General features: G+C 40.6%; 1 protein-coding gene across 2 annotated transcripts in view; it reads left to right on the top strand.

Annotated features, from left to right (window-relative positions):
- p130CAS (Serine_rich_CAS and FAT-like_CAS_C domain-containing protein p130CAS) overlaps positions 1–17,774 on the top strand; it is a 62,054-nt gene that overhangs the window by 21,516 nt on the left and 22,764 nt on the right. Inside the window, exons 2-3 of one of the 2 annotated variants that reach the window (XM_012374450.2) lie at positions 13,397–13,546; positions 16,550–16,699. In XM_012374450.2, the coding sequence (XP_012229873.1) occupies positions 13,397–13,546; positions 16,550–16,699 (300 nt within the window). The remainder of the gene's footprint in view (positions 1–13,396; positions 13,547–16,549; positions 16,700–17,774) is intronic. The other variant, XM_067351600.1, reaches the window with a different exon arrangement.

Genomic DNA, 17,774 nt, shown 5'->3' with positions numbered 1-17,774 from the left:
AGTGAGAGGTCAAACTGTTATGTGGAATTTCTGAAAAAGATATTTAATGGAAATATTTTGATACTTTTTCGATATAAAAATATCAGAGAAAAAGAAAGAGAGAGATTTTATATATCTTTAAAATACTCATACAAACTTATAAATATTGCTTAAATAGCAAATGATATGCAAAATTTTTATTTGCAATTTTGGGGGCTTAAAAAACATAATGGCCAAAATTAAAAAAAAATTTAAACAAATATCAAGTAGAATTTTGCTAATCTCACAGATATGCAAATGTATTAAAATTCTACGAAATTGAATCGCAATACGCTTACTTTATTCCAAGTTTATTTGCATCAGACGAAGCAGTGGATCCTTTTTTTTCGAGAATTTAAACAGCAGTTTAGTCAAATGGTCAAGCCAAACCCTTAAAGGAGCTCAAGGGGCGTCCTTGGTCTCTCCCAGTATTCGAGTTTTTCTTTCCTTCCTTTTTGCTCAAGCCACAAGCCGTACAAAATCCGCAACGAAGAGAATCACCTCACGACAATGCGTGTAACACAAGACACACGTGGGTGGCCGCCGGATATGGCTCTTGAGATATCCTTAAAACAACTGTTTGCAGGACATTGCCACTTTCCGTAGGGCAGTATTTCCTGAAACTATAGTAGTCAGAATCCACTTTTATTGGACTACCACTCCTCCTAAGGAAAAAAAAAAAAAAAAAGAAATGGTGAGAAGACACGACACGACGAGGCGAGAAAGGAAATACAGAAAATCTAGTGGACGTTAATTAAATATTTATTGGAAGACGCAGTTTTAATATTAACTTTATATTATATCAATCGCAGGACTTTGAATTTTAATCATTTATCTTTTATCTCTTCAATGCGCATTGATTATTACAGATCATAATTTTGTTTTACGAAATGTTTAAGCGACAAGAATAGCTAAATGAAAATCGGATTGTTGTATAAAATTTCCTATTGTTACAGATTTTAACAATATCACTTTACACACTTTTGTTAAAGTTTGTATCGATATTTTTATGAATTAATATCGAAGCGAATAGAACTATTAGCGCTCGATATTCACGAACGAATATGAAAAGACTTCGCCGTCACGTGTGGGCAAATTTCACAGTGTCGTTCGAAATATGAAACAGAGGAAGTTGCGTTTCACACAGTCGATATACTCGCTGGTAAATGGACGAAGCTGCCCACTTTTATGCTATACCACGTGTGAACCAAATGTTACGTCCCGCCACTCACTGGCGCTGAATCTTTAGCCTCTGGACCGAAGTTGTCATTCATAATATCACATCTACTCGAGAAATCTCGAACGTGACGGTCGGATGTCGATGGCAGCACGTGTTACATTGACGTGACGTGAAAACGGAGAGCACGCATCGCTATTTAAACCGAAATATAAGTAGAATGTGACAAGGGATTAAGTTTGTTTAACATCTAATTTAAGAGCGTGACGTGACTTGAACATTCGCAAAGTACTATAATTAACAATTTACTTGCGATATATTTATACGCTACATTTTTGTTTTAACACTCGACGCTTTTCTCCCCGTCGTGTTGCGTCGTTTGTGTGAAATTGTATTAAAATAATTACCGCGTGTGTGTCTAGTTACGTTACAAGCCTCGGCTCTGGACATTCGAGTTTTTCTTCAAATTACCACTTTGACAGCGTGCAATTAAATCGCATATTCGTTGCGTATTTGTTGCGAGTATCACGCTCGCTCTACGCATTAGGTTTTAATGGCATTGCTGCTTGCTTTTTTAAAAATGTATAATTACTATTATTGTCGTGACAGACACACACACGTGCGCGGATCGTTGAGTGTGCGCGTATATTGTGCTTATACATAGCGATCCCCTTCTCGTTCGCGAAACGAGACGCAAGCAAAAGGACCGACGACGCTCTGCGCGGACCTTGCAAATTGATTCGGGTGCAGAAACTGGTCTCGTAAACTCGAGTCGGCGTTTCTGAGACCGGATGCTCTTAATGATCGGCAATTTCAGTTACGCTACGTGAGAAACTTAGTTTCGAACTCGCGTGTGCGTGCGGACGATCAACGACTTTGGACATATTAGATCATCCCGATTGGTTGATCAAACATTAAATAATTTTTAATTGAGCAACGAAAGTCAATTTTAATTGGTCTGAAAAAGCAGCACGAAAAATTAAAAAATTATATTTGCATAAATGTTTAATAAATTTATTTTATTATTTTCGTTGATTCAGTTTGGAGAAAAATATTAGTACGAAACCAAATAATTCTTCAATACGTTTAAACTCACAATTAAAATAATAATATACATATAAAAGATAGAATAATTTTTCATTTTGTGTTCTCTATTTCTAAAGGATCCAAACGGATCGTCTTAAAGCCGCTGCTGATAATATCGCGAAAGAACGATCTTCTCTTGTCGTAAACGTCTCGAGTGCCCGCGTTCATCTTAATGTACCTGTCAATATATCATAATTAAATTTCATCGCTCATCGCAAGACACCTCCGGAGAGACTCTGGCCATGAATATTCACTCGCCGAGAGATATTCCCGGCGATTCGTAATTCAATCATGACGGAAAATTCTCTCGAGAGAAAGTGTTGCTTTCAGGAAGATGTATTTCTCAAAATATTGTTGATTATTCATAAAATATCACTGCACCGAGAGCAAAACAAATTCGAAGGTCGCAGATCTATATTGCAATCTTCTACAATTAAATACTAATAACTTCAGACATCGTCCAATTGATTAGTTTCTCTTAATTGTTTATTTTCCTCGTATGTGTGATTATTCAACTAATTTTTATAGTGTATATATGTTACTGTCCAATCTATTTTCCGCTCTCTGTGATTAGCGTGCACTGCCGCACATTTTTCTCTTTTCTGTATATCGAATGTTATTGATGCGCGCTAATCTCGTGTTTCAAGCTAAAATACGGTCTCCGTCGATAAATAGCGTCAGCAATATTTTCACGTACTCTGTACGCGGAGAGTATAGTGGGATAATTTATCCGCGGTGGAAGCAATAATTCCGCGAGTTAAGGCTTAATTTATCTGGAACTGTCACAACATCATTTCGTATGCAAGCCAAGTATCAAGGTGGCAATTTACGTGAAGCAAAATGAACATTGGCGGCATTGCTAAATATTTCATTCCCTCGAACAGCTTCCCTCGACTGCTTTCCCGCCCGCGTTCGATGCACCACCCTCGTTTAAAAAGTGAACACGAACGGGGGACACTTCAGCCGAAGGACCTCGGCCTTTTATTACCGCGCGAGTGTAGGGGCGAACAAGCGTTCACGGATGTAACGCAAGGGCTCCTGATTATCCATTCGTCCTGAAGACTTTCACGTTTTCGGCATCGATCGACCTTCCCTCCCCGCTCTATCCCTCCGCCGCTGCGGGATGCATATATGAGATCCACCTATGCATATTTATGAGATATCAGTGGCCGTCGAACGAATTGGAGGCCGAGGCACCTAATCACGTGCGTGCATACGCATTCTTCATGCTTTTGTTCGGTCTAGGATCTGACAAACTTTTAATGGCTTTCTGTGAGTTCTTTTTGGAAATAGCGATAAATATTTCGTTTAAAATATTTTGAATTGTATAAAGAAATTTGCCATTATTTAGAATTATATATCTAATTTGCATTAAATTTCGCAACTTTACACATTTTCCAGCTTTTATTGGTCTCATTCGGGCTTGATTTTACTAAAAATTTCTGAACAAAAGAAGACATGGCCGGAAATTTTCCATTTTCAACATTTTGACAGCTAAATTTAGGGATAAGATTAATTTTAAAGAGACGGTTAAAAAAAGATCCTTCTCTAAGGAAGAGCCGCAATTTCCCTTTTAGAGAGCCTGTACTTAAAGGCGAAGCAAGACACTTTATACATGATAAATCGACCAATATCCGTGCATTAAACGATAAGTTAGAACAGGACATAATTTAAATGTCAAATGATACCATCAATTCTGCGCTTTGTCATCTCGATGATTGTAGGCTCGTCGTTGCGGAGAAATCGCGACGAGTCATTCAGGACCGTAAGTCGCGACAACCTCCCCATGTCATAAATTTCGATTACACGACAATTTATGCACGACACTATCGTCCATCGCTGTATCGATTACGAGGATGGTAGTCTCGTTTATCGCTTTCGCAGCGACTGCAATTACTGGCGAGGCTCGGCCCGCTCTTTCATTAGCGACGAAAAGTGGCGCCCTAGCCGATCCTTGGACTCCATCTTCAAACTTTGTACAAGCTAGTAATTGCATTTCCAAGCGAATTTCTAGGTTGTCCAGAATCCGTCTTGAGAGTTTGAAGGATTAATGCTTTTAACGAATTACGGATACTAATAATCTACAAACTGTGTTATTTATTCTATAACGCAAAGATTGGCTCAAAAAATTTATGACATTCTAAACTCGAAATTAACGATGATTATACTTTGTACAGTATTCATTTTACAAATAATAAATAAATAACGTAGCTTAATTAAATTATTCAGCTTACTTACTCTTGTATTTTTTTTTGTATAAAAATATTTGATATAAAATATTTAATATTTTAATCTTCGCCTCCTAATTGTTTTTCTTAATATTGATAGGCCGTCTAATTGATTAAAGTTGCGCTAGTAAAACTAATAACGTATGAATCATCGAGGCTGTCGAGAATGCGTTGCAGGCGGCGTATGAAACAGCGCTTTAAGAAGGAAGAAAAGATGAAGATGTAGCGCTTCGAGATGAAATTAATTATTACTTCCGGCCGGCGAAGTTCCGCCTAAATTGTTAGTCATACAGAGTTTACGATCCGCGCGTCATCGACCATTCAATTCGTACATTTGGCTTCTAAGCTTCGTCGATCTCGGATATCTCATCAGATGCGCATTAGTCATGGGCAATTAATCGGCAATTAAGAACATGTGTTTCTATTGCACAACCGATTTCCAAGTAAATCGTCATCGCTGCGCTCCGAGCGATCGATCGCTTTGCAATTCTAATCACTTGTAATTTATTTTTAATTGTTCGGCGACGCAAACGGATAAAAATCTGAATTTCTCGAGTACTATTTTATGTATTTTACCCAATAGAATTTACACTTCCGCGACATCGCGCGCGTGGAGCACAAAAGTTTCGCGTCTCTTTGTAGATTGAGTTTGTCGCCGGGCGGCAACAAAGAGTCGTTCAAGTCTATTTGCACGACATCGCGGAAGAATGACTACGAGACCGTCATTTTTCCAGCTCGTCCCCCTCTCACAAAGGCGGGCTCTGTCTCTCGCGCGAGTTACTTCAAATAAATACAGCGCGGCACGAGAAGAGATCGGATGTCAGCGCCTGTTGGCACCTACGCGAGTTTCATATCTCGCGCAAGATAACTCTCGCTGCTCCCAATCCTCGAGTCCGTATTCCGCGTTTTCCACCTTTTCCCTTAACCACGATTTTCTCGAATAAATCGGAGTTGAATATCTTCCAGCAAGATTTTTCCGGTCCTTTTGATCCCCTTTCAGTAACTTTTTAACATTTAACTTTGAATATCTTCCGAACTTTGATTTAAAATTCTCTGTCAGAATCAGACCCTAAAAGTCTATTTTCGCACTGTTTAAATATGAAATTCTTTAGATATTAATTTCTTTCTAAAAAATTCATTTCAAACCTCTTTCAATGATACAAAATACTTTTATGCGCAAACTATTTCTTTATATCGCTGAACGCATCATCCGAAGCAATACTTTTCTAATTCAAGAATTATAAACTCAGTATAAGAGAAATAAAATGTTCGTATTTTAGATCTAAATTTCGCAATCTCGGAAATGTATAATGAAGCACGGAGTCTTGTTTAACTCGCAATAACGTGAAAAATCCGAAAGGGAGATAAACTTCTGCCGCTAGTGCTCCAAGAATTCATACAGAGAGGAATTCACGAAGAGAAATGTAGACCTACTTGGAATGCCTCGTGTATCAGCATATCTTCCCTTGTACTCGGTAAGGGATACTCTTACTGTCGCGTTGCATGCTCTCGAGTTACTCACAATCAGCGCGCGCACTTGCTCACCTGAACGCGACGGACAGAGACACGCTTGATGCGCAAAAAGTGCCGGCCGAGGCTGGCAGAGTACGCAGAATACCGTTAGTCCTTTTCTCTGTATCTCTTCTTCGACGCCAAGTCGGCAGTAAACTCTCGCAAGATTGACGACGTGCGATTAAGCTCGCGCCCATAAAATCATATTAGAAAATTTGAGCACTTGTCATTTTAATGTTTTTTTTTTTAATCATCATAATATATTTTTGTGAGAAATTGCGAAATTAATTAATTTTTTAATGCTTTACACGCCCGCAGGATAACGCTTCCTTATCGTCCTTATCGTTATAAACTTTTAGTAGATTCTCCATCGCCGAGAAACGCGTAATATATCGTAGAGCAGCCATTTTTCTCATCCCTCGGGATGTTCTTTCATGAAAGATTGAACCGAGCCACAGCTTTCTGTGTACAATATTGCTTCATTTATTTACTTACTGTGCTTCAGAAAGCACGTTACGCTGTTGACGCACTTGCGCGTAATGTTTGTGCAACATCGGTTGAGCGAACGGTTAGCAACGAGTCGCTTGTCGACATTGTCCGTCGGCGATTCGTCCGCCAATCAAGCAATCTGTTCGTTCTATTGGGCCCGCTTGATTTTATTGCTTCCATCAGATCATCGCGTGACCGTTTCGTCCACTCTCGCACTGATTCGCACTTGGGCATCGCATTTGAAGCACTCTCGATGATTAGAAACATCCAGGTTTTTTATTTTATACAAACGTGAGAACATTTCGGTGGAAATATTATATTATACATTTTAAACGCAAAATTACTCCAAGAATCAAATTTTTATTTATTTATCTCATTTGGAAAGATTTTTAACAATTTTTATTTCTGTTCACGTTCCGTATATTGGACTCAAATATTTTTCAAAAATTTGCTGTTATATGATTATAAAAAATAGCAGAAAAATAAGTACATATGTTCGCACAACTTTCAGTGAATCTATTGGCTATAGTGTCGCATTTCGTACGGTATTGCATATTATTAGTAGAGTCTATATTACGTCCGAATAACATATATGACGTAATACCCGGATATTACAAGATTAGTATGTAAAGTTTATAATCACCGATTTGCTCATCGACTATAGCTGTGGTATAGCACATAATCCGTCGATTCTATTTTAATCAGTAGTTAATCCATCGCGAAGGAAGGCAAGGATTTAGCTGCAATTATAGGTAATTAATTTCACATGTCAAAGTCGCACCACTGAATAACTCTTTATGTTCCAGTTTCATTACATTATAAGCGTCGTTTATTTCTGTAATTATATTACATAATAATTAACAGTTATTATATAATTACAAATCGAGCCAATTATTTTCTGATAACGATTACTGATTTCTTGTTAATTTCGTATTTTCTTCGTCACTAATTTCAAATACTACGGAAAGCAAAACAGTATTATCTAAATTATACTTTTTAATTGGTTATTCACTGGCGCGTCTCTCCGCCAGTGAGTTTCCCGAAAATGTTAAACAAGCGGAGGCAACAGAAGCGAAAGGGGAGAACGTGCTTTCGACCCGCGCGCTCGAGCGGCGCAGGATAAGATCAATTCGTGCTTCCGTCGCAACCGCCGCTGGGCGGGAATTGAATTATGCAAATGCATCCCGTAACCTCCGTCCGGTCCCGTGCCGAAATTTCCGGGGGATGGTGCGCGCCGTCGTTTATCCTCCTCCGCGCGCCGTCGGCGTAATCACGAGGACCACCTCCTGTCGCGAGCAGAAGGTGCCGCATGTCGTGGCAGGATGTCTCTCCCTGTCCGTTTGAATTATTCCGTGATCCTTGTTATATCGCGGCATCCGAGCACAATGCAAGCTAATTCTAAGCTGCTTGTATCGAAGCATCTCCAAAAGAGATCGCCCCTATTTCGATGTGATTTAATTCCACGCGTTACATATGTTCCTCGCAACAGGATGTGTCCCGAATCAGCAGCATCCTTCTTTCGTTTCGGAACTGTCTGGCCACTCGCAGTTTACGACTTCTTAACAAAAGTATTAGTTACAATATCTTTTAGAAATAAAGAATTCAAAAAAATATACAACACGAATATTAAACGTGTATTAATCGCGATTTAAAAATTCACGGTAAATTTACACAAAAAAGATATCAAATTTAAACGACGAATAAACGAAAATATGCCAAGTAAATATTGCAAATTTACACGATTTCATAATTTATAATGTCATTTTTACATCTTATTTAACTAACCGAATTTTTTCACAACATACCTACAACGAAAATAAAGTGTTAATAGCCTCGCGATGCGCTTGCGAGCTCCTTGATGCGAGTACGTTCTTCACGATCCTCGAGTCTCGCTCGCGCGGGACTCGAAAACGCGTGCACTCGTAAATAACGACGCCCCCGCGGTGCGTAATTCGCACCGCGCTATTTTCACACCGAGGTGACGCGGTGCTTTTATACGCGCACGTCCGTTGACTTCTAGATAGCGTATATGCGTGGGCGGTTGGTGTGTCTGGCGTGGCGTAATTGTCGCATCGTGCATGGCGCACGCACGCACGCACGTTTCTCATTAATCAATCGTTTCCGTCGGCGCGCGCGAGCGAGCCCCCAAGAGAAAGAGACCGCCCGCTGCCCGTTTTAATACGATCGCCCGACGTGTTGTAGCCTTTCATTTTCCGGGGGTCTGCACCACGTCACGACCCGCTCGTTCCTCATTCGCGCGTGGATTACCTTGTAATTACTCGCGATGTTTCGCCCGAGGAGATTTCTCACCCCTCGCAGACCTTGACAGAAATGGATCTCCTTCGCGGCGCGATAAGATTTGACACGGCGATATTTGTCAGCCGCCTTCTTTTCCAATTCACCTCCATTTGCGCATTCGAGATGAGATCTCGCTATCGGATTCCGTCAGTCATTTTATGACTATCGGCTAATCCGATGAGAAATTCGCCGCGAGATCGAAAATGACGGTGCGCGCGTGAAGAAAGGATGAACAATGCGAGATATTCATTCGGAAAACAAAACTTCTGCGAAGACACATTTATTTAGACTCGCTTCAATTTCCGGAACGCGGCGACGTTCTGAAACATGCGCATCGAATCTTGATGGAAAGTCGTTCGGTTCCTTCATCCGTATTTACGTATCGTTCGAGCTGGAAATCGGATGATACGCGCGTGCTTCCCCGCGTCTCATTTACACGTTATTATACTAAATCGTATTATTTGCACTTTGCGCGCTTCGGCGAAACGTTAACCCCGGCATTACACGCGAGTAACACTTACAGACCCTTCATCGTACGTGGCATCGCTTATAAGCCTCCTTGTAATTGGATTACCGACTTACGGACACCCGTACACTCCGCCGCAAGAGTGCAGCCCTCCACAGTTTGCATAACAATAGCCTCGATTTTAGTCGCACGAAGCCTCTCCTCGTCTTTCAAACCTTACACTATGGCGAGTTTAAGGAGATCAATTTCTCGAGAACGATCATTTTTCTAGCGCTAAACGTTTTATTGCACGCATCTACGAGGTGTTAATGCGCACTGTAAGAACGTTGGGAGGAGCGCGGCGCATTTTTGCGCAGGGAAACACATTAAGTCCATTGTCGGCGGGCATGCGATAACAGTGATGCCGGCAGCAAAAACGGGAGCCACGTAACCGTAACGACACTTCGTTTCCTCTCCCTGAAAACGGCGCGTGTCTACAAAGCGGCTTAACCCTCTGCAAAACACGCCTGGTCGGACACGATATTTGTATAGGGCTACTTACCTCGACGCACGTGCACGGCCCGCATGCGGGGAGGGGCGAGTCGGCAAGTACCCTTTTGTAATTTGAATTTCAAAATAGACCGTCATTAAGAATTGTATCGAAAAATTCGATGCGCCGGCGAAACCGATTAATGCGCTTCCGCCTTTTGCGCAATTATCTCGCTCGAGCGGAGTGTTACGCGCGCATTTCCGGCGCAAGAATGGAGTAAGGAGCCTCGACATTGCAAATTTGTGTTTTACAAATCTCGTATATTTTTTAAATATAACATTTATTTCGGGAAAATAATCAATTGTTTTTGGTTAAAAAAATTAAGTAACGTGTACACCTTTCAGCGATGTCAAATAACTTTCTTTCAGTAATGAGTGCACGTTTGCGCGTAGCACCGATTGTAACTCGATCCGATCTCGATCGAGCATGCGAGCACTCGGTTTCTTCCGAGTAACGAGTAGATATGATTATCCTTATCGATAGGATTATGTAAAGGAGCTAACACGAACGGGCGAAGCGTGCCTCTCCCTCGAATGAAATGGCTTGATGAATCGAGTTAGTCGTGCGTGAATCATTGAATGACACTATCGAGCGTCGCGTTTTAACAATTAGATGGGCGCGATCCGAGGAAAAATAACGTAACGAAAACAAGTAATTGCGTTGCATTCGAAACGAACTTCGTTATGTGTAAACATGGGCAACTATTTGACTTCACCCTTCTATGTTTTTTTTCCTCCTCCAGCAATAACAAACGCAGATGTCTGCGGGAGCTCTCTTTTGCTCGGAACAATAGGAGGGCTGCGTAAATACAGCCTCCGGTTGCGTAGACCACCCTTTTCGATCGGGCACTTTATGCATAGCCCGTTGCTTTTGATGTTGGTTTATATTGATACTAAAAACGAATTTTAAATGTGCATCGGTAAATTCAAAAGTTCGTTAAAATTAACACGGTTTTTTTTACATATCGCTGAACAAGGTATAAAATAATTATATGATTGTTGTTCGAGAAAGCTGTATGCTAAACACAAACGAGATTTTTAATTAATTTTCGTAAATATTTATATATCTGTAAAATATTTCTGCTTTAAATAATATAATATTTACACTTGGATTTGATGGGATAATTTATTATTTTACAATTAAGCAAAAAAACAAACTTTTATTTCATTTTTTATTGTATTTTTTTCCAATTTTTATGAAGAGGTGCGAGGTGAAAGTTTTATAAAGTAAAAAATATTTGATTTTGATAGTGTTTTATTTAAAAAATACGAGATAAAAAACGTAGCACATATTTTCTTTAATGATAAAATTCCATAAAAATATAAAATATTCTTATCTCTCCAAATATCTTTCTGAAATATTTTCTATTATATATAAAATTTCTTGTTACAATCGAAGAGACAGATCGAAGTGAATCTCCAATACTTTAATAGTAAAATAAAATAATTATTGGTCAAATTTAATCCAGATTATTTCAATTTAATCTTCGATCGCTTCGACGTAACAGAACCTACCTGGCGAACCTGTCAGTGAAGAGGTCGTAAGTGCATGTACCTGCGCGTCTGGCTTAATGTCGGGACAGACGAGCGTCCTTTTATGGCGATGAACTGCATTCTTGCCGGACTTGCACCGCATTCATAGTATGCAACGTGGCTGTCCCGAAAGCAGGATCGAACGTGTTCAGCCCCGCGCATAATAAACTTGAAACGTCAATACAAATAGATAGAGAGATAAACGGCTTTATGTGTACAGATAGATATGCGGGTAAGTAGATAGGTAAGCTTATCTCGGTTGGAACCGAAAGAGCAACAGCTAGTATAAGTGTTAGATTCATGCGTTATAAGAAAACTTTTCGATTGAAAAAATTATATTCAAATGGAGAAAAATACCAGGCCAGTGAGTAGCATTTTTTTTTTTTTTAATTTTACGAGTTGTGTTTTAAAATAAATTTGTTTCAATGAATTCCCTTCTTGTAAATTTTATGAAATATACTTAAGCCGCTTATTATTATTGAAAACGAATTGAGGATTCATTGGAAATTCTTGCGTGAAAAAGAATTTTCCATATTTCGTTTAGCAGCTGGATTGCGCATAAGCGATACGCAGAGTTATGTTTCGTAATGCGAGTGAAATATACTACATATTTATTGTGCGGTGATAATGCAGCGGTAAGAAAGGCGTTTTACAGCCGCGCTCGTTGAAGCGGCAGCGGTTTTATATTAAAGAATTATGTATCTGGAAAAGGGAGCGCAATGCACATCGCGTATGTGCGCTGCTGATGAAATGGAATTTCATAACGTAAGTGAAATATTTCCACGCGTTGATGGCTGCAGCAGTTACTCTCGCGTCGGCACGAGAAAACAGTTTGGCTTCATCAATATTTCAGCGATACATTTCCCCGTTAATTCTCACTTAATTATTCTTGTCTTACGCTGGTTCGAATTAATTTTCCATGCGAGAGCTTTAATGGAAACCGAATAAGAGCAGACTTGGCGGAGAATAAATTACGGTATGAATCTTCTACCAGCGGACGAAATTCTGGTTTAACGTTTCCCATTCTACGATTTAATTTTATCGTTTTATCTTTATTATTATTCTCTCAAGTTCATTTAATCTTTTGCTCGGCACTTTTTCGTTCTCTTGTTAATTTATTTATTCAACCGCCGCAGAATTTCCCCCGGAAAACTCTTCTCCGCTTAAACGCGGTTATGCGCCGCATTAACACGAATTATCACCGCCGCAGGAGCTCGATTTTCCACGCGGCTTTCCTGCTAGTGCAGACAATTATATTTAGCAACATTAGCGCCCGCACTAATGATCGCAGCGATGCATTAATTCCGCGCTCTGTCGCGGCGCCGGAACTTCATTAAAGATCGCGGTATGACATCACTGTTTGCCGGCGGCGACGAAGCGAGAGCGGACAAAAAGCTTAAAGAGACACGAAAGAGAGAGAGAGAGAGAGAGAGAGAAGAGAGAACGGTCGAGGCACTTCAATTGAACTCACTTGAGAGGAAGAAGACGGGGCCGCCGCCGCAGCAGCTTCCTTGTAAAACGCGTCAATCGCGCGCTGCACTTCAGGAACGAGATCGTCCGTTTAAGAGATCGTTACATCGCCTCTCGGAACGACGGGAGAGATGTTTGCCGCCGTCTCTCGAAATAGACGGCGACAGATGGACGAGGGGGGTCGCGATGCTGTGAACGGTGTTAGGATTTTATGGATTTAAATTGGCCAAAGGGCGCTGCTGCGCGGCCCAATTGGCGCGCGCGTGGAAACTACTGGACTCGTTGACTTTTCGAATGAAACCAATTGCGTGTGCGGCGGCACCGATAGCACGATATGCACCATCTGCCCGTGGTATCTATCGCGTATCTGCCGCAGAAAGTGTCGAGTCAGAAATATACGGGGTGTTCGTAACTTTTTCGTGCGGCATTCGATGAGCGGAGACTCGCGAGGAATTTTTTTGCGGTGTTTTGCAATAATAAGAAGATTGATTTATCGACGTAGTCGCTAGAAAGGCTATTAATTGTTTCATTTGATGATTAAAAATCTTTGCTTTTTTCATACTCATTGTGTGTTTTCTTTTTGTGTTGCAGCAAAAATGCGTGAAAGCGCGAGCCTTGTACGACAATATCGCCGAGGCGCCTGACGAGCTGGCTTTCCGGAAGGGTGACGTTCTCACCGTACTCGAGCAGAACACCGCTGGTCTTGAGGGATGGTGGTTGTGCGCACTGCGAGGTCGACAGGTGAGTGTTTAAAAATAATATGAATAGAATACCCAATGTCAATTTTTATGAAATAAAAGTTTTTATTTCATAAAAACCTCAAAAGTTCGAGGTTCCTGCGAAATAATATCACGCAGTGTAAAAAAGTTGTACAGAAATTCTGCAAACCTGGTTTGAATGACAGTTCATCTATAAATTAAACAGAAAAGGAAATTCAATTTCATTCCCGAAGAATTAGCTCGTGTTTTATTCTGCAATTTGTTTTTTAAATGTTAAAACTTTAATTTCAATTGCAATCCGATTAGGTTTTTTTCTGCCGAGTGCGCGATAGGCGAACGTATACGAAGCTTTGCAGTGTGTAAAACTTCTTCGTGCATCGGCAATTCCGCCGGCGTTTCCATTAATCGACTCTCTTCATCCTATTAGGAACTAATGTAGTTTACTTATTGTATTAACGAAGCACACGCGTCGAGTACTTCACGTACTACGTGCACGTATCATTTATGCGCGCCTCTATAATGCATTAACTATAAAACGCGGCCCAGAAGGAAACTCTCTCCCGCGAACGGTGTTATTATCGCGAAAATAGGACGCTCGATGATCTCGCTTCGTGATCTCTGCCTTCGAGCTGATGTTGAATACCGCTCTCGCTGATAGACTGCACACATTGCGATTCGCATAACTGGAATATAGATTTTCAATTATGAATTATTGAAAGACAAAATATCCACGTGCAATTGCTTTGGATTAAAAACGCAAAACGACTAATATATATATATATATATATATATATATATATATATATATATAAAAAGGTTCCCTTTAAATTATTTCAAATTAATGACCTTTCATTGATTCATTATTACTTTGAAAGTGCATTCAATTATTTTAGGCAATAAAAATATTATTTTTATAATTGCTTTATATTTAATTTTGATTTTATAATTTTCTGCTTTGCTGTATTTTTCAAAATGTTTGGAATAAAATTATCAGATTTTGTTAATTTTTTATTTGACCAATTTTTTAAATATGTGTTTCATTGTGATAAATATATATCTCTATTTTTTTTTATTTCGCTTTTTCTATACCTCTTCTAAAAGGAACATTCTTCATGATTTTCCGTTCTACAAATAAATTTGTCTACGACAGCAACAGAGCTGTCGACTTTTATGTATGAGTGCCTCGCGTGCACTAAACTACTTATGCACATCTGTATAATGCATAATAGCCGATGCACTGGAATGGATCTCGAGGTTCTCGAGGTACGACGAGCAGCGTTATTATCGCGGAAATGGGACTAACGACCGTACATTGCAAGTTACCTTCGATATCTCCCCTTTGTCAGACGTCATAAATATTTTTACATAACCTCACTATTTTTGCGGGGATTATTCTTTTCGAACGTATCGCGATGGACATCGGCGAGACGCGCGATGATCTGCGACAGAAGAAGGAAAGAGACGGTCGCCCATTTCCGAAACTATAAATTCCGAATTAACTGTAAACACCTTGCATAATATCTGGCTCCGTGATCGAACCAGTCGACTGAGTCGACTTCGTGTTATTACCATTCTGAACTTTCGCGAGATTATTTCCGCGTTCGACGCACACGCGCCGCGAACCGGGTCCACGACCTCGCGCAACCTCTTCGCCGCGAGTGTCGATCTGTATCGAGCCGCTTTTCTTGAAACGACTTTCATTCGTCGAGACACTTCTCTCATCGTCGTCACCGCTGCCGCGGCGGCGGCGGCACACGTGCGACCTGTTTGCGGACACATGTGTGAGCGCGGTAATTGAGTGGAAGCGATGTGGCGTGGGTGGAGGAGGGAGATTGAATGATACGGTCTCCTGATCTTTATTGGAAACCGAGAGCTTTTGACGCTGTCAGAATGCTCCGTTGGTGAAGACGTCAAGCCCAGCGGTGTGTGGGTGTGTAATGGATTTTTCGTGGCTGCCATTTCCAAATTTCGCTGCTGGCATCGCATTTTTGTAACAGTTCGATTTTATTGGAAAACTTTCGATATTGTCAGAATAATCCATTGACAAGAGGGATTTTTATTGGAAATCAGAAGTTTTCGTCGCGAATAAAATAATTCACCGGCGAAGGTATTCGTATATGACGAATTTTTTCGCATTTTGTTTTCCAATTTTGCCGCCGGCATCGCATTTTCATCAATATGTAAAAATCAAAAGTTATTTTCCAAAATCGTGAGTTCCTAATTCTCGAAATCAAAAATGGATAAAAGGTTAAGCTCGTTTGTTTTTCTGCAGAATTCTTGGATTCGTCGTTTTCTCTTTATATTTCCTCACTGCAAAATTTATGGAAAATCCGAAATCCCAACCGAGTATCGCTGTGTAGGATCTTCGGGTTAACGTGTTGCTGACGTTTTGTGTCACCTCGCCGAAAGCGCGCACGAAAGGCCCATTCCATTCAAGATTTATGAGTTACAACTTTGTGACATACTCGAGACGCTACGAAGTAAACGAATGAGTTACGCGGCATGCATCTCCCGGTAGAAACGCTCGTTTTTCACGACAAAGGGTAAACGATGGGTGTGACGTGTATTTTCGTCTCGATTTCACGGAATTAGACAAACTCGCAGTGTATACACAGACGTCTAATTGGCGTTTGCCTTTGCTCGAAAGTGCTTCCTGATGTCAGCAAGCGAGCCGGAAAGTTCCCGCATCTTTCCAGAGAGCAAGTTGACGTAAAAGTTAAAAATAGATAAACAACACACAACGCGGCAGAATAACAATAAGCTAAAATTTATATATTAAACTGCATTTTGATGTCGTTTGGCGTTAAAAAGAAGCCTTTTAATGATAGAAAAAAATCGATATAACTGAATAAAAATACCGGAAAAAAATATAATCATTAAAATCAGAATTAAACCAACTTTTGTTTTTTGTTAAGAGACAACCGGAGGAAGCGTGTTTAATTTTGTAGACAGAAATATAGATTAAAAATTCGCCTGACGCAGTCGTGTTGTTATTGCGTTATTATATTCTTTTTTTCCCCTCTAGGGCATCTGTCCGGGAAATCGATTGAGGCTTCTGGTCGGCCAATACGACACGGGGGGTTGTTTGGTCGGCAGCAGGGCCGACCTAACCATTTCGGAAGATGGCATACAGAGACACGGGAAAAGGCGTAGCTGGCACGTACAACCCAACAGAGTAAGTAATCCGAAGCTATTCTCAAATCGCGCGCACTTCGAACCTCAACTCACATTTCGAAATTCCATTGTTGAAATCGCGAGCGGAGCCGACGTTGCCCGACGATTAGCACACGTTCGCGAACCAGCGTTCATTATTGTGTTTAGCGCTCGGAGCAGGTAAACAGGAATGATACGCGGAAAGTGTCAAGAGCCGCCCAATGAAATATGCGGAGCGAACGCGGATAATTGCGAGACTGATTTAATCATCGACGATGGGAACTTGAGCGTGAAAGATTCACGCGTGTACGCCGATCGTAAATACCGCGGCGGCCATAATGCACGCCCGTTTGAGTCTGTCTTTCCGCGACGAACGTGCGCGTTGTTACGCTCGTTTATGAATGTTTAAGTGAAAATTCTTTACGCCCACAAAGAGAAATCCGGATCCGAGGGGTCGCGCGAATACGCCTTGCGACCATAATTCTTCCGCGCCGCGCATTTGTATAGCGTTTTATTGGCCCGACCACGACAGCTGGCTTCTCGAATTAATATATCCGCGATCTGAAAAGGCGCGCGGGAGCAAAGAGAGGCTCCGCTCGCTATCGATCGATCGCTCGCTCGCAAATGCGACAGGGTTTCCCAAACGCGAGGTAGATTTGCGCGTTTCTCCGAGACATCTTTATACAAAGTCGAGAGGTTATCTGCTCAGTCAATGATACTTATTCACAGCAATGTTGTCGTTTTATCGATAATCTTTCTGATCCGCGCATAAAAATTCGTAAATTGAACGACGAGGATCGATTTTTCTAATAAATGTTTCGAAATAATTTTCAAATAACTGAACTCGCTTATTGAAAGGGTGATCCTGTTTAATTTAAAGTGCGTTTTTAATCCTGTTAATGGAGCTCTTAATGGACCGTTAATGAGACACTTGTTGACCCTCGAAAACTGTAAATCGTCGATTGCCACTGGAATCGGCGTTTTAGAGTCGATAGTACTTGAATTTTTTTCCCCGCCCCGCATATTTTCGTACACATACGAACACCATTTATATTTTCGATAAAATATGTCTGGTTTTTCCGGGAATGTAATGGAAT

The sequence above is a fragment of the Linepithema humile genome, chromosome 3 (assembly GCF_040581485.1).
Source record: "Linepithema humile isolate Giens D197 chromosome 3, Lhum_UNIL_v1.0, whole genome shotgun sequence".
Lineage (NCBI taxonomy): Eukaryota > Metazoa > Arthropoda > Insecta > Hymenoptera > Formicidae > Linepithema > Linepithema humile.
The sequence above is the reverse complement of the archived record's forward strand: the minus strand, read 5'-3'. Positions and strand labels throughout refer to the sequence as shown.